Here is a 26208-nt window from a genome sequence, read left to right as displayed (position 1 = left end):
GAATAAATGATTGTCCACAACCGGAGATTCAGAAAACTGTAGGAAACTTTACTGCAGATTTTATGCAGAGGTAAAACAGGAACAGTCTTTACATATGTACAGTCTATGAGGATCCTGACAGTTGGTTTGGACCTTGTGAGTATAAGCTCTGGAGATTGATTTATGCTGTTCCGCTGGATTTAGGGGATTGGTTTTAGGTCCAGCAGTCACGCAATCTTTAGCAGGGATTTGATTTAGTAACTTACTGTTAGTAAGTTGCGGAATTGTTAGGCTTCAGGCCTAAGTTCTCTTGCAGAATTGTACAGAGTGATGCTTTCTCTAGAGATGATCAGGAACAAGAGATATGTTACTGCTTTGCAGTACAGGAACCAAGAGAGCAAGGATTGGCTGGAAGCTCCCTTTTATGGGCAGGGGCTGGCCTTGAGCTGATTGGTTCATCCCAACTGTCAGTTCTTTACACAAAGGATTATGGTAGAACATGTGACTAACCATGTGACCTGGAAGGTCCTTTAACATACCATTACAGTATAAACATTAGTCATGTGACCTAAGGTCCTGCAGACACTATATAAATCAATACATTACACTAATTATATACATGTAACACATAAAATTAAAGAACGAAGAGGTGACTAGGGATTATCTCAGCAGGCGGACCCCAACGGTACCAAGGAACTCTGACTTTGGGGACCCAGCACACAAGGTACAGTATGAAATACAGTACCAGGACATCACATTGTCATATACCTTTAAGTAATGTTGCTAAGTGTTGTAACCAAGGAAGGTACCAGTGACCATGTGACCTACAGGGTGACCTAAAGGACCCCTCCAGAGTCTCCCTCATATAAACCCTGGGAGGCGCTAGCTAGTTAGTTCTTGCTCTGCTGAGGAACAGTGAGGTCAAGTCCTGAGAGAGTGTCTAGTGTCCTGAGGAGGCCAAAAGCCTACCATGCAGCCACGCTTACACAAGTCCAGTCCCCCACAGGTGAAAGTCAAAAGCTTGTAAGCCACATACGGGGTGAAGTCAGTCTAGTCAGGTCAGTCAAGATCAATTTGTACCAAGTCAGCGTGGGCCTGCAGCAAATTGTCCAAATCCAGCGATCACTGGTCACCTCCTTGGCCTAACTGAGCTGTCAAGACTATTACACCTGTCTGCCTCAGTAAAGCTGCTGTTGTTCCGTAACTTGGCATAGGAGTCATTGCGTCATGAATACAAGGGGTTAATGCCATCTGCCCCTAGGGTTATTCCATCTGCCCTCATCAAACCCTCACCACACAGTCAATTTTGAATTGTTGGATAATTGCTTTATGTTTAAAACAAACAATAAATTATCAAATTATATAATATATATTATTATTTACTGTATATGGTTTTCTAGTCATAGTATAACTTTTTAACTTGCATATGACCCTTTATTCACCCAGACTGCTAAATTCAATAACGTTTTGTAAGGGAATGGGATTGAATTCCACTTTAGCTTAGAGACCTTTTGCATAAAAAATACTTCATTGTTGCTTCATAATGTTAAATCCTGACTAATGAGTAATAGGGTGGGTAGGTACTGGGTGTAAATGAAGGTGACCCATTGTTTAGTAAACACTATGTAGTGGTCAGTCTGTGAGGGTCACTTATACCGGTGTGACGAATAAACCCTAAAATTGGGAGGCCCTCTGGGATGTGCGTTAGTCACCCACAGAAACAAAATTAAAGAGGATAGTGCAGCTTAACAGTGACCTTCTTAAATCCAGGTAACCTGTTACTGCCCTCTATATAGAAACTCCAGATAGTTCTCCATCCTGTGTGGAAGACTTGTTGCTTGGTAAAGTGTTCATCATTGCACCAGCTTTCTGGCTTTCATTTTCTGTCTATCTGCATCCACATACTATCATGGGCACCCCAAACTCTACCAGGCAGACACTATAACAAGGTGTGCCCCAGGAGACTATAATATCATCTTCTGCAGCTCTTCCAATCACTGCTGTGACCAACCGAGAAGAACCCCAGGCCAGAAAATAAACTACATTGGCTGGGACATATTACTCTGTTGCTTGTGGTAACACAAGTGCTAGCTGGTCCTGTTCCCCAACACCAAGGCTACTTCTGCCAGATCATGGCAATCTTCTTTGGGATCAGTTTCCATTTTTCATAAAATAAGATATGCAATGCTACAGGTAAAATACTATCTATACAGTGTTAGACTAGGTAGCATGGCAATATTTGCCTGCCAGTGGAGGTATACATGGTCTTTGCTTCATAACAATGCAACACAGTAAAGCTATGTTCACACAACAAAGATTTTCCGGACACTGCGGGGAGCCGGCATAATATGCCAGTGTGATGTCCCATTACGGGATATAGTCCCGTACAGTACTTAGGCCCTGTCAGGTGTGAGTCCCTCTGTGTCCTAGGGGCTCTCCTGAAGTCTCCACCATTGTGTTATCTGTATATTAGGTGTATTAGGTATAAAGGACATTTGAGGACCTTTAACCCCTTCAGGACGGAGCCCATTTTGGCCTTAAGGACCGGAGCGTTTTTTGCACATCTGACCACTGTCACTTTAAACATTAATAACTCTGGAATGCTTTTAGTTATCATTCTGATTCCGAGATTGTTTTTTCGTGACATATTCTACTTTAACATAGTGGTAAATTTTTGTCGATACTTGCATCCTTTCTTGGTGAAAAATCCGTAAATTTGATGAAAAATTTGAAAATTTAGCATTTTTCTAACTTTGAAGCTTTCTGCTTGTAAAGAAAATGGATATTACGAATAAATTTTTTTTGGTTCACATATACAATATGTCTACTTTATATTTGCATCATAAAATTGATGAGTTTTTACTTTTGGAAGACACCAGAGGGCTTCAACGGTCAGCAGCAATTTTCCGATTTTTCACAAAATTTTCAAACTCAGTATTTTTCAGGGACCAGTTCAGGTTTGAAGTGGATTTGAAGGGTCTTCATATTAGAAATACCCCATAAATGACCCCATTATTAAAACTACACCCCCCAAAGTATTCAAAATGACATTCAGTCAGCGTTTTAACCCTTTAGGTGTTTCACAGGAATAGCAGAAAAGTGAAGGAGAAAATTCACAATCTTCATTTTTTACACTCACATGTTCTTGTAGACCCAATTTTTGAATTTTTACAAGGGGTAAAAGGACAAAATTTTTACTTGTATTTGTAGCCCAATTTCTCTCGAGTAAGCACATACCTCATATGTCTATGTAAAGTGTTCGGCGGGCGCAGTAGAGGGCTCAGAAGGGAAGGAGCGACAAGGGGATTTTGGAGAGTACGTTTTTCTGAAATGGTTTTTGGGGGGCATGTTACCTTTAGGAAGCCCTTATGGTGCCAGAACAGCAAAAAAAAACCACATGGCATACCATTTTGGAAACTAGACCCCTCGGGGAATGTAACATGGGATAAAGTGAACCTTAATACCCCACAGGTGTTTCACGACTTTTGCAAATGTAAAAAAAAAAAAAAAAATTTTACCTAAAATGCTTGTTTTCCCAAAAAAATTTTATTTTTAAAAAGGGTAATAGCAGAAAATACCCCTAAAAATTTGAAGCCCAATTTCTCCCGATTCAGAAAACACCCCATATGGGGGTGAAAAGTGCTCTGCTGGCGCACTACAGGTCTCAGAAGAGAAGGAGTCACATTTGGCTTTTTGAACACAAATTTTGCTCTGGGGGCATGCCGCATTTAGGAAGCCCCTATGGTGCCAGGATAGCAAAAAAACCCCACATGGCATACCATTTTGGAAACTAGACCCCTCGGGGAACGTAACAAGGGGTTAAGTGAACCTTTATACCCCACAGGTGTTTCACGACTTTTGCATATGTAAAAAATTATTATTTTTTTTTACCTAAAATGCTTGTTTTCCCAAAAATTTTACATTTTTAAAAAGGGTAAAAGCAGAAAATACCCCCCAAAATTTGTAACACAATTTCTCCCGAGTAGGGCGATACCCCATATGTGACCCTAAACTGTTGCCTTGAAATACGACAGGGCTCCAAAGTGAGAGCGCCATGCGCATTTGAGGCCTAAATTAGGGATTGCATAGGGGTGGACATAGGGGTATTCTACGCCAGTGATTCCCAAACAGGGTGCCTCCAGCTGTTGCAAAACTCCCAGCATGCCTGGACAGTCAACGGCTGTCCGACAATACTGGGAGTTGTTTTGCAACAGCTGGAGGCTCCGTTCTGGAAACAGTGGTGTACCAGACGTTTTTCATTTTTTGGGGGGAGGGGAGGGGGGCTGTGTAGGGGTATGTGTATATGTAGTGTTTTTTACTTTTTATTTTATTTTTTGTGTTAGTGTAGTGTAGTGTTTTTAGGGTACAGTCACACGGGCGGGGGTTCACAGTAGTTTCTCGCTGGCAATTTGAGCTGCAGCAGAAAGTTTGCGGAAGCTCAAATTTGCAGCCAGATACTTACTGTAATCCTCCGCCCATGTGAGTGTACCCTGTACGTTCACATTGGGGGGGGGGGGACATCCAGCTGTTGCATAACTACAACTCCCAGCATGCCCGTTGGCTGTCGGTGACTGCTGAGAGTTGCAGTTTTGCAACAACTGTAGGCACACTGGTTATGTATCACTGAGTTTGTGACCTAACTCAGTGTTTCACAACCAGTGTGCCTCCAGCTGTTGCAAAACTACAACTCCCAGCATGTACGGTGCATGGTGTACGGTGACTGCTGAGAGTTGTAGTTTGCAACAGCTGGAGGCACACCGGTCGTGAAACACTGAGTTAGGTAAAAAAAAACTCTGAGTTTCACAACCAGTGTGCCTTCAGCTGTTGCAAAACTACAACTCTCAGCAGTCACCGACAGCCAACGGGCATGCTGGGAGTTGTAGTTATGCAACCAGCAGATGCACCACTACAACTCCCAGCATGCACTTTAGCTGTTTGTGCAAGCTGGGAGTTGTAGTTATACAACAGCTGAAGGTACACTTTTCCATAGAAAGAATGTGCCTCCAGCTGTTGCAAAACCATAAGTCCCAGCATGCCCATAAGGGAATGCTGGGAGTTGTGGTGGTCTGCCTCCTGCTGTTGCATAACTACAGCTCCCAGCATGCCCTTTTTGCATGCTGGGAGCTGTTGCTAAGCAACAGCAGGAGGCTGTCACTCACCTCCAACGATCCAGACGCTGCAGGTCAGTCCCGCCGCCGCAGCTGCTCCTGGGGCCCCGATCCCAACAGGGGCGCCGGGGATCGGGGTCCCCAGCACCGAGGGTCGTCTTCCCGCACCCGCTCACGTCCTCCAGAAGAGGGGCGGAGCGGGTGCGGGAGTGACACCCGCAGCAGGCGCCCTGATTGGTCGGCCGGTAATCCGGCCGACGAATCAGGGCGATCGTGAGGTGGCACCAGTGCCACCTCACCCCTGCAGGCTCTGGCTGTTCGGGGCCGTCAGAGACGGCCCCGAACAGCCAGTAATTCCGGGTCACCGGGTCACCGGAGACCCGATTGACCCGGAATCGCCGCAGATCGCTGGACTGAATTGTCCAGCGATCTGCGGCGATCGCCGACATGGGGGGGCATAATGACCCCCCTGGGCGATATGCCGGGATGTCTGCTGAACGATTTCAGCAGGCATCCGGCTCCGGTCCCCAACCGGCTAGCGGTGGGGGCCGGAATTCCCACGGGCGTATGGATACGCCCTCGGTCCTTAAGGACTCGGAATTCAGGGCGTATCCATACGCCCTATGTCCTGAAGAGGTTAAGTTAGTTACATGATGTTGTTGTCACATGTTTGTTACCCAGAGAGCACCAGCCAACCAGGTGATCTGCAGCTTGACCTATGTACTTCTTGCTTAACCCCCTTTATAAGAGGGGCAGCCATTACAATGTCTCTCTTGTGCTCTCTCCTCTGCTGAGGTACAGTAAAGACCAGATGTCTCAGAGCCAATGTCCAGCACATCTGGAGGCCCCAAGCCTAACCTGCAGCCACATGTCATTAAGTAAAGTCATCTATGTCTGCTGTCACTACCTACAGTCAAGTCTATTATAGTCAGTGTGGCTGAATTGAAGTCTGTCCAAACACTAAGTCCCAGCAAGCTGCAAGGTCTTCCCTGTGTTAGTGGCCACCTCTCTGTGATCCTGGCCTAACTGTAAAGACTATTTCCATCTGTCTACCTCAGTAAAGTTACCGTTAACCCTAACCTGGTTTTGGACTATTATTACCTTGCCTAACCTAGGGATAGCGGTGATACTGTTCGGGTGGTTACCGGAAAAACCACGCCCTGGCGTCACGAACATTTGGGGGTTAATAACACCTGCCCCTGGGCTACAACATCTGCCCCATACACCTCATCGCACCCCCGTGGCACAACACACCAGCACTAAGACCACACAGAAAAAGAAACACAAAATCACTGTCAGGGGCGATGACACGGTTCCAATGCAAAACAGCATTGGACAGCATTACCGAACACTTGAGTGTGGCCAAACCACCCAAAATATAGATAAATGTCATTTAAAAGCTTGGGATGCCCTGATCACACTCCTTTTTAAAGTTTCTTAAAATGTCCTTCAATTTCAATCCTAAGTTTAAAATTTACGAATGTTGTACATTTTAATGATAATTCAGCTTTTTAATGATAATTCAGCTTCATTTTTTTGGTTGGCCACAGGTACTCCAAAAGGGCCCATTTACTTGAAAGAATTTCCAATTCAGAATCCAACATAAATATTCAACTCGGAAATTCCGGTGCAGAAGCCTCCTATTGTTTTCAAAGGGATTCTGCTGTACAGAGCACATGGCAAAATCTCCACAGCAGAAAACTCTGCCACAGAAATTAAAATTCTGAACCCCGCTAAAAGAATGAACATGCTTATTCTTTCAGCAGAATTCGCTCGGAAACGCATTGCCGTTAGAGATGAACGAACTTACGGTAAATTCGATTCGTCACGAACTTCTCGACTCGGCAGTTGATGATTTATCCTTAAGAAATTAGTTCAGCTTTCAGGTGCTCCCGTGGGCTGGAAAAGGTGGATACAGTCCTAGGAGACTCTTTCCTAGGACTGTATCCACCTTTTCCAGCCCACCGGAGCACCTGAAAGCTGAACTAATTTATGCAGGATAAATCATCCACTGCCGAGCCGAGAAGATCGTGACAAATCGAATTTACTGTAAGTTCACTCATCTCTAATTGCCGTCTTTGGATACGGCTAATTTCCAAGTTTTGCTAATTTCCTCTCAGCCTCACTAACAAACTAGTTTTCAGTTAGTTTTAACACCCAGTAACCATCTGTCTCAGCATCTGTGCTGATCATGGCCCGTCTCAAAACTTGGATTGGCCCAGAAAACAATGCAATTCTGCCTTTCATGTCAAAAAATCTAGGCCTGGAAATTACCATATTTTTCACCCTATAGGACGCACCGGCGTATAAGACGCACCCAATTTATAGGTGCAGAATCTAAAAAAATTAAGATTCTGAACCCAACAGTGGTTTTCAACCTGCGGATCTCCAGATGTTGCAAAACTACAACTCCCAGCATGCCTGGACAGCCGTTGGTCCGCAGGTTGAAGACCACTGGATAGGAGGTAGTACTCACGTGTCCCCGCCGCTCCGGACCCGTCACCGCTTGTCACCGGTGCCCTGGATGTCGCTCCATCGCTGTCGCAGCGTCCCCGTGGTGTCCCCGACGCTCCGGACTTCTTCTTCCCCGGGATCCACGCTCTCCGTCGCCGTCATCACGTCGCCGTCACCACGCCGCTCCGCACGCCGCTCCTATTGGATGACGGTGTGCGCGACGACGTGATGACGTCGAAGGAGAGCGCAGGGGATCCCGGCACGGAGAAGACACCGAAGAGGCAGGTAAGGTCCCTCCCAGTGTCCTGTAAGCTGTTCTCACTGGGGCGGTCCCGAACAGCCCGACTGAGCAGCCAGGTTAGTGTTATTTTCGCTTCAGACGCGGCGGTCAGCTTTGATCGCCGCGCCTGAAGGGTTAATACAGGGCATCACCGCGATTGGTGATGTCCTGTATTAGCGGCGGGTCCCAGCCATTGATGCCCGCCGGTATTCGCAGTATAAGACGCACCAACTTTTCCCCCCCAGAAAAAGTGCGTCTTATACGGCGAAAAATACGGTAGGCCCTTGCAAGAAGGCAGGCCATACAGGGACCTCCACCTGCCATCTTGACTCATCGGATCTCTGCAAATCATGCAGCGTTTGGTCCGTTGAGTCTCACAAACCCCTTTAATGCTTTAAAAGGTTAATAGTGGACATCATCTTGATCACTGATGTCGGCATCAGCAGCAAGTCCCTGACTGCTATAGAGTGAGCATACAAGCCACAGGACATAAATGTTCATCCTAATGCGCTAAGTACCAAGCAGTCAGGGTGTACCTTTACATCCTGCGTCCTCCAGGGGTTAATAAAGATATTGTGAAGACTCGCTCTTGCAGATAGGTGCGGTTGCAGTATAGAGACAAGGAAACAGTACTTTTCAAATCAAAGTTCCGTGTTATATTCACACTTGGCAAACAGCAAAAACAGTCTAACAAAAGCCCACCTGTATTCCTTAGGTGTTTGTTCACACCTGAGACCATGCCATGCGGCATCAAGCAAGTCTTTTCCAGACCTGCAGGCAGGCGGCTCACCAGCTTCCAAACTCTCAGGGAAGAACTCCACATACAGCTGTCTCTGGCAGTGTGAGCTGCAACTAGCAAATCCCCCTCTGCTGGTGAAGTAGGTTGCCTTTAAGGCCAACAAAAAGCAGCCTGGATTGTGGGGAATGATCCCCACCCTACACCTGACCATTCCCAGTAAGAGCCGTCCCAGATTGGCCTCCTAGCCATACTACGGCCATAGTGTCAGTCTGCATCGCAGCACAGACACTGAATAAATACCGGCTCTTACTTCACCAAAGCCAGGAGCCTTGTTGACACATATTTCCCATCAACCACCATGCCTTTCACCTTCTCACTATATGTATATATATATATATATATATATAATGTAAAACACATAAAAAAATTACAAATGCTGTACACGGCCGTATTTGCCATTAGGCACCCTAAGGCCTGTGCCTAGAGCAGTAGTGGTCAGGAGGGCAGCAGTTCAGTTAGCCAAAAAAAACTTTTGAAGTGACTGCTGACACCATAATGTGTCCTGTCAGAAAAAAAAATTAAGAAACTATTTACCCCCTTGATTGAATCCACATGGGTCAGACCTGCTTGAAAATTTAACTGCGGATGAGAAATTTGCTGAAAAATTTACCTGCAGGTGAGACCCATGGTGAATCTGCAAAATCTGCATGAGAAGCATGTAGTGTTTGCTGCTTATTTGCTGAGGGATCTGCATTAAAAAAAATCCTACATATGTTGAATCACCCTAATGGGATGTATTCAGCCTGAGTGCCTAGGGCAGCATGAACTATAAACTTGGCCCTGTTTCCTACGATTTACATCGTACCACATGCTTCGCTAACATTTCTTCATGCATTACAAGCAATTCAAACAATCCAGACCGAGATACCTTTAGTGACAGCACGCTCCAGGATTCAGTGTAGGACTGGATGGAAAAAAAATCCACCTTGTCCGATGAATATTAACCTATCTTTTTATATCTAGCAAAGTTGTTAAAACTTGTGAGGTAGTCTTTGCAGAGCTTGTAAAGCTCATTTGTGTAAGACACTTATCTTATCTTATCTTCTAAATTATTCAAAAGGGCAACAATGTCTGACATAAATAATGGTAACCTCATACAAAGAACATCAGATCATATTGTATCACATCAAGGTGATTCACCTGAATCATCATTGTTTGGCCTAAATAACCTTCCCTGATCCCATTGTTGTTATCACTGTCATCTTGCTATAGCTTGTAAAATATTTAGCATGTAAATACACAGAAAGGCATTATGCACAATTAGTTTTTTTTTATCCATATTTTTAGCCCCAAAACGTTTTTTCCACCTGTTTTTGCATCTCTTAAAACATTTTTTTTTGTTTTTTTATGCAATTTTTTTTTTGCTACAATAATGGCCTATTTACATTAGAAAATATCATCCCTGCGCATTGTTACTTAATGGCAATGCAGTCCATGCAGAATTCTGCCAAAAGAATGAACATGTTTGCCAAGATTTTGCCTCAGAAATGAGCAGTGAAGCCAAATGCCGTTGAAAAGTATGCTATTATACAGTTTGTAAACCAACATTTTTTTTCAGAACAAAAATGGGCCAAAAAGAGTGCAATAAAACTTTAAAAAAGGCCATAAACAGCAAAAAATAAAATAAATAAATAAATAAAAAAGACCTTGAAATTCACAAACAGTAAAATGTTATGGCCAAAATTTTACAGAGGTAAAATTGGGTTAATTTTACTGCTGTAAAATTATGGCCAGAACATTTTACTGAATGTGAATCACCAGCTATTTTCCATTAGGTTCAATAGAAATGAATAACTAAAAAAAACTGCCTTTTTCAGACATTTTACAGCTCAGAAGAGGGCCTAATATACAGTGTGGGAACATTTTAAGGGAACCTGTCATGAGATTTTACCCTATATAACTGCTGGCAAAACATTATATAGGATAAAAATCAGCTTGCTCACTATAACTGGATGTCTATAGTGCCAGCAGTGATCCAGGAGTGAATAAGTTTGAATGTTGTCCCACCCCATATGCTAATGAGGTGTACATAGTCCTCGGGGGGGTTCTGAATCCTGAGGGAGTTATGGCTCTCCAGGCTTTAACCACTCCTCCGGCATGATTGACAGCCCGGGCACCAATCTTCACAGAAATCTTGCTCAGGCCCAGAAGAAGTTGCATCTGGGCTCGCTAGACTTCAGTGAGCAGAGGAAGCAGAGAGGTGATGTTGGAATAAGAGTGGTAACAGCCTGGGGTGCCATGGTCACATAAAAAAAAAAATAGGACTGTTACATGCCATTTAAAAAATGGGTGCCTAATTTTTAACATACAATTTTTTGCAAAACGTGTAAACTACTTCCTGTCTTGTGTCTTTAACTTCCTGTCTATGTGCATTGTTGTGGTGACCCACGGTGATGGCCGGACCACAGGGTGTAACGTTGTAGGTGGATGGGGCAAGATGGTATTAACCCCAGGGGCAAGGTGTTATTAACCCCTAATGTTCATGACGCCAGAGTGGTTTTTGGGTACCGGAACCACCCAAACGATATCTCCGCTATTCCAATAGCTAGGCAGTGAAAATGAGAGTCCACAACCAGGTTATTGTTTAAAGGAGGCTTAACTGAGGTCAGATAGGTGTTATTATCTTCACAACTAGGCCAGAACTGCAGAGAGATGGCCATGATCACCGAAGAACCTCCCAGCTTGCTGGGACCAATTATACTTGTAATGGACTTTAGGTAATTGACTTGAGGTTTGACTAGACAGCAGACATAGACTTGACTTACTGGAATGACTGTAGGTTTGAGGCCTTCCAGGTACTGAACACTAGCACTGAGATCTCTGTTGTTTGCTGGTCTCAGTAAAGTGATGATGGTACAAGAGAGAGAATTGTGATGGCTGCCCCTTATATAGAGTGGAGCTTAGCCAAAGCCCATTGGTCAAGCTGCGGGTCTTGTGTTAAACTGGTGCCCTCTGGGTAGCATGTGATTACATAAACATAACATGTGACATTTCACAGGTCCTTCAAACATTTACTGGAGTCCTCCAAATTTTTAAGGGGTTGATTCTAAAGGGGTTTTTTACCCCGGGCTTTTGCCCTGGGGTTAGGTTTTTGTCAATAATAAGGGCCCCTTTCTGCCCTAGGGTCATTTGGATTTATTGCCACGCACTATTAGCCACGCCGTGGCCCCGCGTTATAGAAAGGGTGCGGTATCAGGGCGCACAGGTACGCCGTGTCCTTAAGGGGTTAAAGATAAACTGTCAACCTGTTCACCCACACTAAACCCAATACACTGGGTCAGTGTTTCCCAACCAGGGTGTCTCCAGGAGTTGCCAAAGGCTGTCCAGGCATGTTGGGAGTTGTTGTTTTGCAACATCTGGAGACACCCTGGTTGGGAAACACTGCACTGGGTTATAGTGTGAGTGAACAGGAGTCCAACAAGGGGGTCACTTACAAATTATGTCCAGTAGTTCCTGAGATATGTCTCCTCTGATAAATTCAGTGAATTGCGCACAGGGGGCGGGGCTTCACAGGGGGCCGGGCTTTGTGACACAACTAGGATGTGGGGTCAGAGACAATGGATATGTAGATTGAGCCACCGAAGACCCCTCCCCTCCCTCTGCTCCGCCTGTCTTCGAAGAACGCAGGTTTGCACGGGCATAACTATGGCAGAGCAGGGGGAGATGGGAGGTACATATGACTCCCTCCTCTCATCTCCCCTTCTCAGCCCCGCCTGCATTCTCCGAACACAGGTTTGCATGGGCTACAAGGGGGAGGACAAACCCCAGGGGCTGGGGCTGATTTCCATTAGTGGTCTTTGGAGAACGCAAGTTTGCAGGGGCAGAGCTAAGGCAGAGCAGGGGGAGAGAGGAGGTACATATGATTCCCTCCTCATCTCCCCTTCACAGCCCTGCCTGTGGCAGCCCATGCAAACCAGAGTTCGGAGAACAGAGGCGGGGTTAAGAAGGGGAGATGAGGAGAGAGTCATATGTACCTCCTCTCTCCCCCTGCTCTGCCTTAGATCTGCCCCTGCAAGCCAGCATTCTCCAAAGGCAGGTGGAGCTGAGGGAGGAGAGATGAGGGAGGCATGTACGTCCTCTCTCCCCCTGCTCTGTTTTCACTCTGCCCTCCCCCCCGGCCCTAGCTTCGGAAATCTTCGGAGAGCTGAGGGGAGGTGCAGAAGCAAGTTTGCACCTCACACCGCATCTTCTGCAGGAGGGCTTGAGGGCTTCTTTCATTACTAATCATATACAGTGATCCTTTAACTTACAATTGCCTCAACAAACAATATTTTTCTTGACCCCTTAAGGACCAAGCCAATTTTTTGCAAATCTGACCACTGTCACTTTAAGCATTAATAATTCTGGGATGCTTTTCCTTTCAGGTTAGAAATACCCCATAAATGACCCCATGATTAAAACTGCACCACTCAAAGTATTCAAAATGACATTCAGAAAGTGTGTTAACCCTTTAGGTGGTACACAGGAATAGCAGCAATGTAAAGGAGAAACACCCCACAAGTCGGATGTGTAAATTAATTTCTTTTTTCCACTAAAATGCTGGGTTTTCCCCAAAGTTTACATTTTTACAAGGGGTAATAGGAGAAAATGCCCCCCAAAATTTGTAACCCCATTTCTTCTGAGTATGGAAATACCCCAAGTGTGAACATCAAGTGCTCTTTGGGCGAACTACAATGCTCAGAAAAGAAGGAGTCACATTTGGCTTTTGGAAAGCAAATATTGCTGAAATGGTTTATGGGGGCATGTCGCATTTAGGAAGCCCCTATGGTGCCAGAACAGCAAAAAAAAAAAACACATGGCATAATATTTTGGGAACTACATCCCTCAAGGTGCACCCCACAGGTGTTTGATGACTGTTCGGATGTGTAGATGAAATTTATTTTTTTTTCACTAAAATGATGGTTTTTCCCAAAATTTTACATTTTTAAAAGTGGTAATAGGAGAACATGTCCCCCAAAATTTTTAACACCCAATATGTGGATGTAAAGTGCTCTGCGGGAGAACTACAATACTCAGAAGAGAAGGAGTGCCATTGAGCTTTTGGAGAGAGAATTTGTTTGGAATGGGATATGTTGCCATGTGCATTTACAAAGCCCCCATGGTGCCAGAACAGTGGACCCCCCACATGTGACCCCATTTTGGAAACTACACCCCTCACAGAATTTAATAAGGGGTGCAGTGAACATTTACACCCCACTGGCATTTGACAGATCTTTGGAACACTGGGCTGTGCAAATGAAAATTTTAATTTTTCATTTTCACGGACCACTGTTCCAAAAATCTGTCAGACGCCTGTGGGGTGTAAATGCTCACTGAACCCTTAATACATTCCATGAGTGATGTAGTTTCCAAAATGGGGTCACGCACTGGGGGGGTCCACTGTTCTATTGGGGCTTTGTAAACACATGGCCTTCAATTCCGGACAAATTTTCTCTCCAAAAGCCCAATGGAGCTCCTTCTCTTCTGAGCATTGTAGTTCAGCCGCAGAGCACTTTACATCCACATATGGGGTATTTCCATACTGAGAAGAAATGGGATTACAAATTTTGGGGGGCTTATTTTCCTATTTTCCCTTGTGAAAATTAAAAACTTAGGGTAATTTTTGTGAATTTTAGTGAAATTTTTTTTTTTTTTCATTTTTACATCCAACTTTTTAGCGAAAATTCGTCAAACACCTGTGGGGAGTTACGGCTCACTATATCCCTTGTTACATTCCGTGAGGGGTGTAGTTTCCAAAATGGAGTCACAGCTGGAGGCTCCATTTTGGAAACAGTGCCGTACATTCACATGGGGGTAGGGCAAAGCATGCACTGACAGCTGTCGTCACACTGGTTGGAAAACCTTGAGTTAGGCTCTGTTACCTAACTCAGTATTTTCAACCAGTGTGCCTCCAGCTGTTGCAAAACTACAACTCCCAGCATGTACTGATCACCAAAGGGTAGTTGTAGTTGTGCAACAACTGGAGGCATGCAACTACAACTCCTAGCATACGGAGACAGCTGTTTGCTGTTCGTGCATGTTGGGAGTTGTAGTTTTGCAAGATTTAGAGGGCCACGGTTTAGAGACCATCGCACAGTGATGTCCAAACTGTGGTCCTCCAGATGTTGCAAAACTACAAATCCCAGCATGCCTAGACATCAAACTGGTTGTGTGGGCATACTGGGAGTTATAGTTTTGCAAGATCTAGAGGGGCACAGTTTAGAGACCACTGCACAGTGATCTCCAAACTGTACCCATCTAAATCTTGCAAAACTACAAATCCCAGCACACCCAAACACCAAACCGCTGTCTGGGCATGCTGGGAGTTGTAGTCTTGTAACATCTGGAGGGCTACAGTTTGCACGTCATCGCCGCCGCACCAGGGAGAGGATCGTCCCCACTGTTAAGGGACCTCTGCCGCTTGCAGGACAGTTCCCCCGCTCTGCCTGGACTACCGTCAGTGGGCAAAGCGGGGGAACCGAACTTTAACCCCGATTCCCCTGACAACCTTATCCTCCTTATTTTCCAGGTCACCGGAGACCCGCATGACCCAGAATCGCCGCAGATCGCCGGTCTCAGGACATACAGTGATTTACAGTTCCTTATCTTACTTTTATATATAAGGATTTGCTTTATCTATATTAGTTATCTACTTATTTTTCTTTAATCCTCACTTTTTCCTATTTTTGGATGACATTTTGGGGACTTCAGAACCAATTACCAGGTTTTCATAGAGTTATGGTCTCAACATACAATGGTTTCAAAATAAAAGGGTCGTCCGGGAACCAATTAATATTGTAACTTGAGGGACTACTGTATACTGTACTACAGGGGGTTCCTGGGTATGAAATAGCAATGATACTGTATGTTCTAAGACTGTGACTAAGGTTAAGGGCCCTTTTACGTGGGCCGTATGGCTCAGGATAAGCGGCATTCATCTGTACAGCCTTTACAAGGCTCAGTCAATCGTGTGGCCAGGTCGCCGGATTGTTGTGGCATATTAAATTCATAACTGCTGTTTGGACAGGGCAATGAGTGGACAACAATGATAATTTAAGTGGCCACACAAAAGATTTAATCAGCCGATAAACGAGTGTATGCCTGTTCGCCAGCTGATCACTGGTACTTTTACATTGGGAGTCAGTGTTTCTAGGAACACTCATTTGCCTTATAATCAGCCCGTGTAAAAAGGCTTTAACCCCTTAAGGACCAAGCCCATTTTCACCTTAAAGGAAAACTGTCACTAAACTTCCCCCACACTAACCAGAGGTACTGGCTGGGGACGCTGATCATTATGCTGACTACCATGCCCGGATCCATCCCGCCATTCGCCTGTTATCTTCATTATTCTTGATATGCAAATTATCTTCTAACTGGCACGGGCAGGGTTACAAGGCTCCATCTGGCACTGTGATGTCAGCGTCGCTCGTCTGCAGCACCACCGGCTTATGAATATTCATCCCCTCCCTCCGCCTCTCCTCCCCGCTCTGTACAGGTCTCCACTGCGGTCATGTGCCGCTTCCTGTGTACACCCGGAAGTGGCCTCAGCGCAGTGGAGTCCTGTACAGTGTCAGATGGAGCCTTGTAACCCCACCCGTGCCAGTTAGAAGATCTTTTGCATATCAAAAATAATGAAGATAATTGGCGAACGGCAGGATGGATCAGGGCATGGTAGGCAGCATATTGATCAGCATCCCCCGCACTACCAGCCAGGACCTCTGGTTAGTCTAGGGGACCCCCTGCCATATCCAGTCCGTCGCTGCGGAACACGACACGCTGCGGAACATGAACACGGACATTTGGGGCTTCCATGTTCGTGATGTCATGCCCCCTCCATTTATGTCTATCGGAGGAGCGTGAGGGCTGTGTACTTGCCATAATGCCCACTCCCATAGACACGAATAGAGGGTAGAGGCAGAGTACCCCATTAGGGTACGGTCACTCGTAGCGTATTTTGCTGCATATTTGCTGCTGCGTATTTTCCTACTCATTGAAGTCAATGGGTAGCAAAATCAGCTGCGTATTTTGCTACACATTGACTTCAATGGGTAGAAAAATATGCACCAGCTAATACGCAGCAAAATATGCTACGAGTGACCGTACCCTAAAGGGGTTTCTCACTACATGCCTTTATGGCATACCAATTGGCTGTTCTACAAATGTACAGTATTTTCACTAACCAATCTTCTGACTGCTCTCCTCTTTGTCTCCTGTCAGCCCACTCCGCATTTATCACATATCCCATTGCTTTGCCACAAATGTCTTGGGTGGGCAACTCCCAAGAATAGCTGACAAAATGTACCTCTTTTTCGGCTCTTTCTGCTCAGAGGTCATTGATTGTGCGAGTGTCCATTATATCATCTCTAGTGAACCTATACTGGATGTCTAGCTATTGTATTGTAAAGGGGTTGCAGACACTATTGTATTATTGCAATGGTCTTATCACAACAAATGTTTGGGCTGCGAAGTAGGAGGGGAGCTTTGTGGTAAATGAAGGGATTATAACAATTTTCCATAAGGCTCTGTGAAAAATCCATCACTTATCCACATGAGAAATCTAAAAGCATAGTAACTACTATATATTATACCGATTTTGCCATGGTTTTTGGGTATGTTCACACGTGCATATTTTTGCTGCATTGACTTCAATGGGCAGCAAAATCTGCTGAAGCAAATCTGCAGCAGATCTGCAGCAAAATATATGCACATATGAACGCACCCTTAGGGTATGTTCACATGTGCTGCGGATCCGCCGCTGAAGGACCGCTGTATGCTGCCTTTACAGGTGCCTGCTCGGAGCAGCAATACGCCGCTACAAGCAGACACACTGAAGCGATGTACGAGTCGCTGCGCATGCACGAGGCAAATCGCACATCGCAGTGTCTGCTCATAGCGGCGTATTGCTGCTCCGAGCAGGTATCTGTAAAGGCAGCATACAGCAGTCCTTCAGCGGCGGATCCGCAGCGTAATACACGTGTGAATGTACCCTTAGGGTCTATTCACACGGCAGAAATTCTGCCTCAAATTAAAGCCCATAGACTTCTATGGGATTCCACACTCACACTTCTGAATTTCCGCTAGCCACTGAAAGAGTCTCTCAAAAATACATTGCTGACTATGGGGACGGCAATGTAGTCTGCACGGTCCTAGCGCTGCCCATGAAATTCCGTCCTGAGGATCCATAGTGTGAACCCGGCCTTACAATTTCCACATGGAATGAGCACAAAATACAACCAGAAATTTTTTATATGGCTCTGTTCACACTGCAGAAATTTCACCCGGAATTTCTAAGAGGAACTACAGTAATCCATGGCTTCTATGGCGGACTCATGTTCAATCTTTTGGCAGAATCCTGTTCCAGTAGTTACTTTACGGAACCTCTGCAGTGTGCATTGAGTAGCAGACCCCTATTGAGATTATTGCAAGTAGAATCTGCAAGGTATTTAACTTGTGGAAATTCTGTGCTGTGAACAGGCCCAAAGAGACAGGTCACTTATCTTTTTTTTTTTTTTTTAAGGCCAATTTTTTACCAAGGGGGAAAAAAAAACCTGTGCTGCATAAACTACAATGTGGATTCTCATTGAAAATGATGGAGTTAGGTTTTGGAGCGGCATTCACATGTATTTCAATGAGGAATACATCCAGATTCCATGCCGATATCCATGTGAATTGCCACTGTGTGAATACGCCCTAAGGCACATGGACCCAGATTTATCAAACTGTGAGAGAAAAAAAAAAAAAAAGGGATTTTCCCCCAGCAAACAATTACAGCTCAGCTCTCACTTTACCTCAGCTCCTTAGTAGGGCTGGGATTGGTCGCTGAGGGAAAATCCCTCTATTTTATCTCTCACACAGTTTGATAAATCTGGGCCATGGTCCCCAGGCCAGTATTTGACAAGTGATCTAACCAATTTATGATTTTGATTTGGTTTATAGTTATTTGGTGTGTGTGGCCATCAAGTTCCTCACCTCCCTCCAAAAACCCCAGGTTCTCCTGCATGGGCAGGGTACCGACCGTTTATGGCTCTGCAGGCAAATACCTTGGCTAACGCCAAAGGGGATGTGGGGAGCATTTGTGGTCCCTTTAGTAGCTTTGGCAAAAAGGGACACTGGGGGGGATTCATCAACATCAGTGTATGGTAGAGCTTTTTTTTTTACCCCTTTCTGCTGCGTGTATTTGTAATTTAGCTGCACAAAATTTACTAAACTTGCGCACAGATCTCTGTGAATCATGTGCAGTAATAGAATCCAGCCCATCTCGGCTCTTAAATTAAAAAATATAAGGCAGACTTGTACGTGTGCTCGGAGCTGGTGTATATTTTGTTCTCTTCGTGCGCAAAAAAAAAAAAGCACAGTAAATTCATGTCTACCGGTAAAACGGCTCTACGGTACACCTGAATGGTGACATCTTTAGAAAAAGTTCCACCAAAAAAGACGCACAAAAAGAACGCAGGAAATATCCTTGCGCAAGATTTTGCGCAAGAAAATACACCTAAAATGACTCTAAATAGATTGATGAATCCCCCCTCCGAACTTAGAACCTTGCAGGAACCTTTTAGTCCGGAGGCAAAGGGTAAGGTTTGTTGGGGGCCCCTTGCGATAGACCGCATCCTTTGTGCATATTTTTTTACTATAACACATTTGCACTTTTTCTTGCACTTTGGGTGATTCGAGAGCACGTTCCTCGGCTCTAAGGTGAAATATGTTCTTATACATAATGGATCTGTGCATTGTTTTTGCAGACTGTTCCATGTGCCATCAATCACTATCACTACGAGATCATAAGCAACACCTTTACTTTCCATGAAACTATGATTCACATACAATTTATTTCAACAATGCAATGAAATGTGGGTTCATCACATCCTGCTACACAACGATGTTTGCTATAGCCGTAGGAATATTCAAATGCTACAACAGAGCAGACAGGCAGGCGTCACATTTCCTGCACCTTCTCAGCTAGCCCATCACCACACAAAAGCTTTTGTAGTTTGCATCTCGTTCTCCAACTTTAGGGCTCACCTAATTTTCTATACTTCTCCATGAAAAAAACACGGCACACAAGTAATTTAAAGCGGATTCAGGCTTTATTCACATGGACGAAAATGTGCGGAATGTCCCAAGTGAACATAGCCTCAAGCAGAATTTCCATGTGGAAATTCTGTCTGAAATCCTTGTGGAATCAAAGCCCCATTGATGTTAATGGAAGTTCTTAATAAGGATTATGTCCTTTCCTGAAGCAGAAAATAATCCTGGTCGGAACCTTCTATTACCATCAACGGGACTTTGATTTCACAAGGTTTCCAGAATTTCCCCATGAAAATTGTGCTTGAATCTGCTTCAAATTACTAGTGTGCCATGGTTTTTGCATGGAGAAAATTCAGTGAGGAACTTCAGCAGTGGGGACGAGCCCTAAGTAGTTCACACGATGGAATTTCACTCCAAAACGGAATTCCCCATGGAGATTCCGCGGCATCAGAGTCCCATTGATTTCAGTGGAATTCTGCTGCACTGTTCACATAGCAAAATTTTCATGCCGGAAACATCTGGAGTGGAAATTCAAATTCCGATGTCCGCAGAAAGAATAGACATATCCCTTCTTTCTGCAGCCTCCTCATGGAATGCAGTGCCGTCTTGAATTCAACGGGATTCTGCTGCGATATGCACATGGCGGAATTTCTGTGCCAGATGTTTCCAGCAGGGAAATTCCGTTTTCCATGTCCACAGAAAAAATTAACATGTTCATTCTTTCTACGGACACTGCATGAAATGCATAACCGTCTATGAAAAGAAACATTCCTGTGCGGTCCTAGTGCCGGCATATTTTGCTGCATCGTGCATTATGCACGGACTCCGAACGTGTTCATTCTTTTGACGAACATATGCACAGACTGTATTGCAGTCGATGGAAATGGTGCATGTCCACACGGTCCTAGCACCGATGGATTTCAGAATATCTGCCTGGAGATATTAGCCTAACAAACGTTTTTGAGTGCTGGCAGCTGCATTTCCTTTAGCATTTAAGGACTTGTGTAGAGACAAGTATAGATTTGTGTCTTGGTTTTCCTATACATTTCTGCAGTGAGCCTTATTTTATTTGGCAATCTGTTGTGGCGTCTCCTTTTGCAGAGTGAGTAAGTGTTTATTGCAACAGAGTTGAGCGACACATGTGCTCACATGCAGGGAAGAGGAAAACAAATCTAATCCATTAATTACTGCACAAGCTTGACTGGTTTACATATAAATGAGTGTCCAAGAGCAATTAGAAACATTCATCTAAAATATTTATGTACTTACAGACTCATCACTGCCTCCCGAAAGAGGGCGGAATGTCCAGGACACGGTCACTTCCTCTCCTAGTGGTTCAGAAGAGCTAAAAGTACACTTCAGGCGGGTATCTGTTCCATTCTTAGCCTGGAGCTCCCTTGAGGTATATACTTCCATTGATGAGACTGTGGGAGAAAAGGAAAATGATAAATATTTAGGGATGCACCAAAGGGAAAGTTTGGGCCCAAACCGAAAATTTTGGCTGTGCTTGGTCAAAAACTGAAAATGCATTGCCCTAACCCCTTTTTTTTCTTTTTAATATAATTACATTTTATTACTTTTTTTTTTTGGGGGGGGGGGAGGGATGCGATGTGACAAAAATCTGCAATTTTCTAGCGTTTACGCAGGAAATCAGAAACATAATAGTTTAATAGTTGGGACAATTATGCACGTGGCGATACCAAATATGTTTATTTTTATTATTTTTCATTTTTGTTATATGGAAAATGAGGAAAGGAGGGGGATTTAAAAGGGGTATTCCAGGAAAATAAAAAATATTTTATATCTACTGGTTCCAGAAAGTTATAGAGATTTGTAAATTACTTCCATAAAAAAATCTTAATCCTTCCAATAATTATCAGCTGCTGAAGTTCAGTTGTTCTTTTCTGTCTGGCAACAGTGCTCTCTGCTGACATCGCTGCTTGTCTCGAGAACTGCACAGAGTAGAAGAGGTTTGCTATGGGGATTTGCTTCTGCTCTGGACAGTTCCCGAGACACCTGTCATCAGAGAGCACTTAGACAGAAAAGAACAACTCAACTTCAGCAGCCCATATGTACTGAAATTATTTTTTTTTAGAAGTAATTCAAAAATCTGTTTAACTTTCTGGAGCCAGTTGATTTCCTGGATAACCCCTTTAAACTTTTAATATGGAAGGGGCTAATGGGTGTTTGGGCTAATGGGTGTTTATTAAGCTTTTATTTAACTAAATTAAGCACTTTCTCAAACCGGCATGAGAAAGCGCTTAATTGTGTGAAACATGTAGCCTATTTTTCTGCCTCCGTCCACATCTTCGTCTGTATTAATGGATATTCCATGAATTTACATCTCCAACTATCATAACACAGCACAGTGGGTGAGAACGGCTTTTGGTCATTTCCATCTTCATGTCAAGTTAAAATAAAATATGTTGGTAAATTGTACAGTGTGTGAACATGGTCTACGTTCTTCTTTTTTATTTTCAACTTCTTTATAATCTTTTGGCTCAAACACTAAATAAAAAAACTGAGACAAAAAAACAGCAAGCTTTGTGTGAAACCAGGCTAAGGCTGGATTCATACATTTTGATGCAATTTTTAATAAAGCCAAAAATAGGAGTGGATACAAAGGGAGGACACATCAGATTTTCATTTAAACATTTGTTACCTTTTGCATCCACTCCTAGTTTAGGCTAAGTATACTGTACACTGCACAGAGCAGAAACTAGGTGTAGCACAATACAGATGTGTATCTAGATAATGAGTGCAGGCGATAGCGTCAATATTTGCAATATTCAGTTAACAGAGTCACAAATTAACCCACATCCCCCAGTGCTGACCCATCAGCAGGTCAGAGTTCAGGATCGCCAGTTATTTCACAGTCTGCTGACATGAGAAGCAATTGTGGGTTTATAGTGAATCACAGCTTTACAGTCACTTTGCACATCATATTAGGAAATTATTGTATTATCTGGGAACTTTTAATACAGCATTTTTGTACACCACTCCTTTCCTGAGTAGCAACAATTTCCATAATAATGCAAGTGAAATCAATTTCCCCAGAACATAGTCACCAATTATGGCTGCCTATATTTTGAGCCCAGTGAACAGAAATGTTGTTGTTCTCTACAGACACTGACAGAGCCCCTCTACTCATAAATAGAGCCCCTCTACTCATAAACAGAGCCCCTCTACTCATAAATAGTGCCCCTCTACTTATAAATAGTGCCCCTCTACTCATAAATAGTGCCCCTCTACTCATAAATAGTGCCCCTCTACTCATAAATAGAGCCCCTCTACTCATAAATAGAGCCCCTCTACTCATAAATAGTGCCCCTCTACTCATAAATAGAGCCCCTCTACTCATAAATAGTGCCCCTCTACTCATAAATAGTGCCCCTCTACTCATAAATAGTGCCCCTCTACTCATAAATAGAGCCCCTCTACTCATAAATAGAGCCCCTCTACTCATAAATAGTGCCCCTCTACTCATAAATAGAGCCCATCTACTCATAAATAGTGCCCCTCTACCCATAGAGCCCCTCTACTCATAAATAGAGCCCCTCTACTCATAAATAGTGCCCCTCTACTCATAAATAGAGCCCCTCTACTCATAAATAGTGCCCCTCTACTCATAAATAGAGCCCCTCTACTCATAAATAGAGGCCCTCTACTCATAAATAATGCACCTCTACTCATAAATAGTGCCCCTCTACTCATAAATAGAGCCCCGCTACTCATAAATAGAGCCCCCTACTCATAAATAGAGCACCTCTACTCATAAATAGTGCCCCTCTACTCATAAATAGAGCCCTTCTACTCATAAATAGAGCCCCTCTACTCATAAATAGAGCCCCTCTACTCATAAATAATGCACCTCTACTCATAAATAGTGCCCCTCTACTCATAAATAGAGCCCCTCTACTCATAAATAGTGCCCCTCTACTCATAAATAGAGCCCCTCTACTCATAAATAGTGCCCCTCTACTCATAAATAGAGCCCCTCTACTCACAAATAATGCCCCTCTACTCATAAATAATGCCCCTCTACTCATAAATAGTGCCCCTCTACTCATAAACAGAGCTCCTCTACTCATAAACAGAGCCCCTCTACTCATAAATAGTGCCCCCTACTCATAAATAGAGCCCCTCTACTCATAAATAGTGCCCCTCTACTCATAAATAGAGCCCTTCTACTCATAAATAGAGCCCCTTTACTCATAAACAGAGCTCCTCTACTCGTAAACAGAGCCCCTCTGCTCATAAATAGTGCCCCCAACTCATAAATAGAGTCCCTCTACTCATAGAGCCCCTCTTCTCATAAACAGAGCCCCTCTACTCATAAACAGAGCCCCTCTACTCATAAATAGTGCCCCCTACTCATAAATAGAGCCCCTCTACTCATAAATAGTGCCAGCACTGCAATGTTTTTGACCATAATGCACTCCCAATATGTAAGCTGCTTTCTTGTGTGTTATAATTTCCTTGGACATTTTCTTGATAACAATTGTAAAGTGGAGCGCCCCTTTACAGCCACAGTGTTGTGTAGCATAGTCTATGAAGCACAACTGCTTTGACTTAGCAGCTGGTAGGTTTGTATGGTCTATGGGCATACAGCATAACCCCCACGAGAGGCTGCCGCAGCAATGCTTTATGCCGGTTGACTGGTCAGGCTTCTGGCCAAAGCTTCTATACGATGTGTACACTCAGTGGTCAGAGTTCAACCACTCCCTGCAATGAGTCACAGTGTACAGGGCTGTGTTACAGAGTCACAAGAGTGTTAATAACCCCAAATATAGGTTAGAGTCCTCTCTGGAGTATTCCCAGTTCATCCCTTTCCATAGATCCCAGGTTTCAGGATAGCGAACCTGTATGGACTTACCTGCAGCAAACAGGGCTATCCAGACGGCTAATCCAAAGGAGCTGAGAGCAGTCATGATTCTTGCTGTAGTTTGGAAGCCTGTCCCTCCAGAAGAATGTCTGTACAGGTTCAGAGGAGTGGTGTTCCCACCTGTAGTGGTGGCTCCAGTTACATTGGGAGGAGTTACTATTTACATGCAATCTGTGAAAGAGAGAGGTATGACGGTCACATTCAGGACTAAATAGCATGTGGGAAGTGATTTGTCACCTTTCGTCGGACCAAGACGTAATCCTGACCACATAGTTCCCTGTTGGGTCACTATGTCACCTTGTAATTTAATGCTGAATGCTTACTTAGCCACAATAAAGTAATGAATAATAATAATAAAGAGTAAATATACTGTATGTGAATGCAATAAAACTATATAGTGGACTATGAAATAATTATTCTACCTTGTATGATTGGTGATTGAACAGTTTGCTCACATACATCTGTCAGTCTTTTTGGGAATGGGATGTAAGGGGAGGGGGGTTCTGGTTGGGAATGAGCAACTTTCCTTGGCTGGACTGTAATATTTTTGTAAATAGTTGGCATTAAATGGCTATTTTGTACCTAAGACAGTGAACATTTTTAGAAATGTTGGTTTCTGACAGGTATATACCCCCTACAACTTTTCCACATATACCCCTTCTATTTACCTCCTTGGTTGAACTTAGACATGTGTCTCTTTTCAACCGTACTAACTATGGTTGATGTTTTGCTGCAGTGTATATATATAAATGGTATTTAGACTTATTGCCATACTGGATTTGGTGGCTGACAACAGGTGTGAATGTCTCCTGGATGTCAACCACCTGAAATATTGGTATGGGCAAAGGTCCTAAATGGGACTAGCACTGGAAAGAAGACATGAGTGGAGTCATTGGTAAACTATGCCATCACACTGAAGGTAAGGACCATGCTAATTCATAAAAATATAGGCCTCTTGGCACCAAAGGGAAAGTTTGAGGAAACAGCCTTGATAGAGTCATAGATCTTGATGTTGGACTGTATACACAGCATGCATGCATCATAGTAACATCAACATAGTTCATAAGGTTGAAAAAAGACCAGAGTCCATCAAGTTCAACCTATATCCCTAATGAGTCCCTACTGAGTTGATCCAGAGGAAGGCAAAAAAAAAAATCATCTTAGAGGTAAAAATTCCTTCCCCAAATATGGCAGTCAGAATAAATCCCTGGATCAACCTTCTGTCCCTATATATCTGGGATCCATAACTTGTAATGTTATTATTCTCTAAAAATGCATTCAGACCCCTTTTGAATTCTTTTACAGAGTTCACCATGACCACCTCCTCAGGCAGAGAATTCCACAGTCTCGCTGCTCTTACAGTAAAGAACCCCCATCTGTGCTGGTGTAGAAACTTTTTTTCCTCAAGATGTAGAGGAGGCCCCCTTGTTATACATACAGTCCTGGGTATAAATAGATCATGGGAGAGATCTCTGTACGGTCCCCTGATATATTTATACATAGTTATTAGGTCGCCTCTAAGCCGTCTTTTTCTAAACTAAATAACCCTAATTCTGATAATCTTTCTGGGTACTGTAGTCCTCCCATTCCCCGTATTACTCTGGTTGCCCGTCTTTGAACCCTCTCCAGCTCCACTATATCTTTCTTGTACACTAGTGCCCAGTACTGTACACAGTATTCTATGTGTGGTCTGACT

The 26208-nt window shown here is 43.9% G+C and overlaps 1 protein-coding gene and 1 long non-coding RNA gene across 2 annotated transcripts in view; one reads left to right on the top strand and one right to left on the bottom strand.

Moving 5' to 3' along the window:
• The window catches only part of LOC130293731 (uncharacterized), a 32718-nt gene extending 10652 nt beyond the window's left edge, over positions 1-22066 (top strand). The window contains exon 3 of the long non-coding RNA XR_008848276.1: positions 20899-22066. This is a non-coding gene — a long non-coding RNA (uncharacterized LOC130293731). The remainder of the gene's footprint in view (positions 1-20898) is intronic.
• The window catches only part of MPZL2 (myelin protein zero like 2), a 43863-nt gene extending 19173 nt beyond the window's left edge, over positions 1-24690 (bottom strand). The window contains exons 1-2 of the mRNA XM_056542758.1: positions 24504-24690; positions 20897-21051 (exon numbers count right to left, since the gene is read on the bottom strand). Of these exons, the coding sequence (XP_056398733.1) occupies positions 20897-21051; positions 24504-24558 (210 nt within the window). The 5' untranslated portion in view covers positions 24559-24690. The remainder of the gene's footprint in view (positions 1-20896; positions 21052-24503) is intronic.
• Between the last annotated feature and the right edge of the window lie 1518 nt (positions 24691-26208).

The sequence above is a fragment of the Hyla sarda genome, chromosome 10, assembly GCF_029499605.1.
Source record: "Hyla sarda isolate aHylSar1 chromosome 10, aHylSar1.hap1, whole genome shotgun sequence".
NCBI lineage: Eukaryota > Metazoa > Chordata > Amphibia > Anura > Hylidae > Hyla > Hyla sarda.
This window is presented reverse-complemented; position numbering and strand designations above follow the sequence as displayed.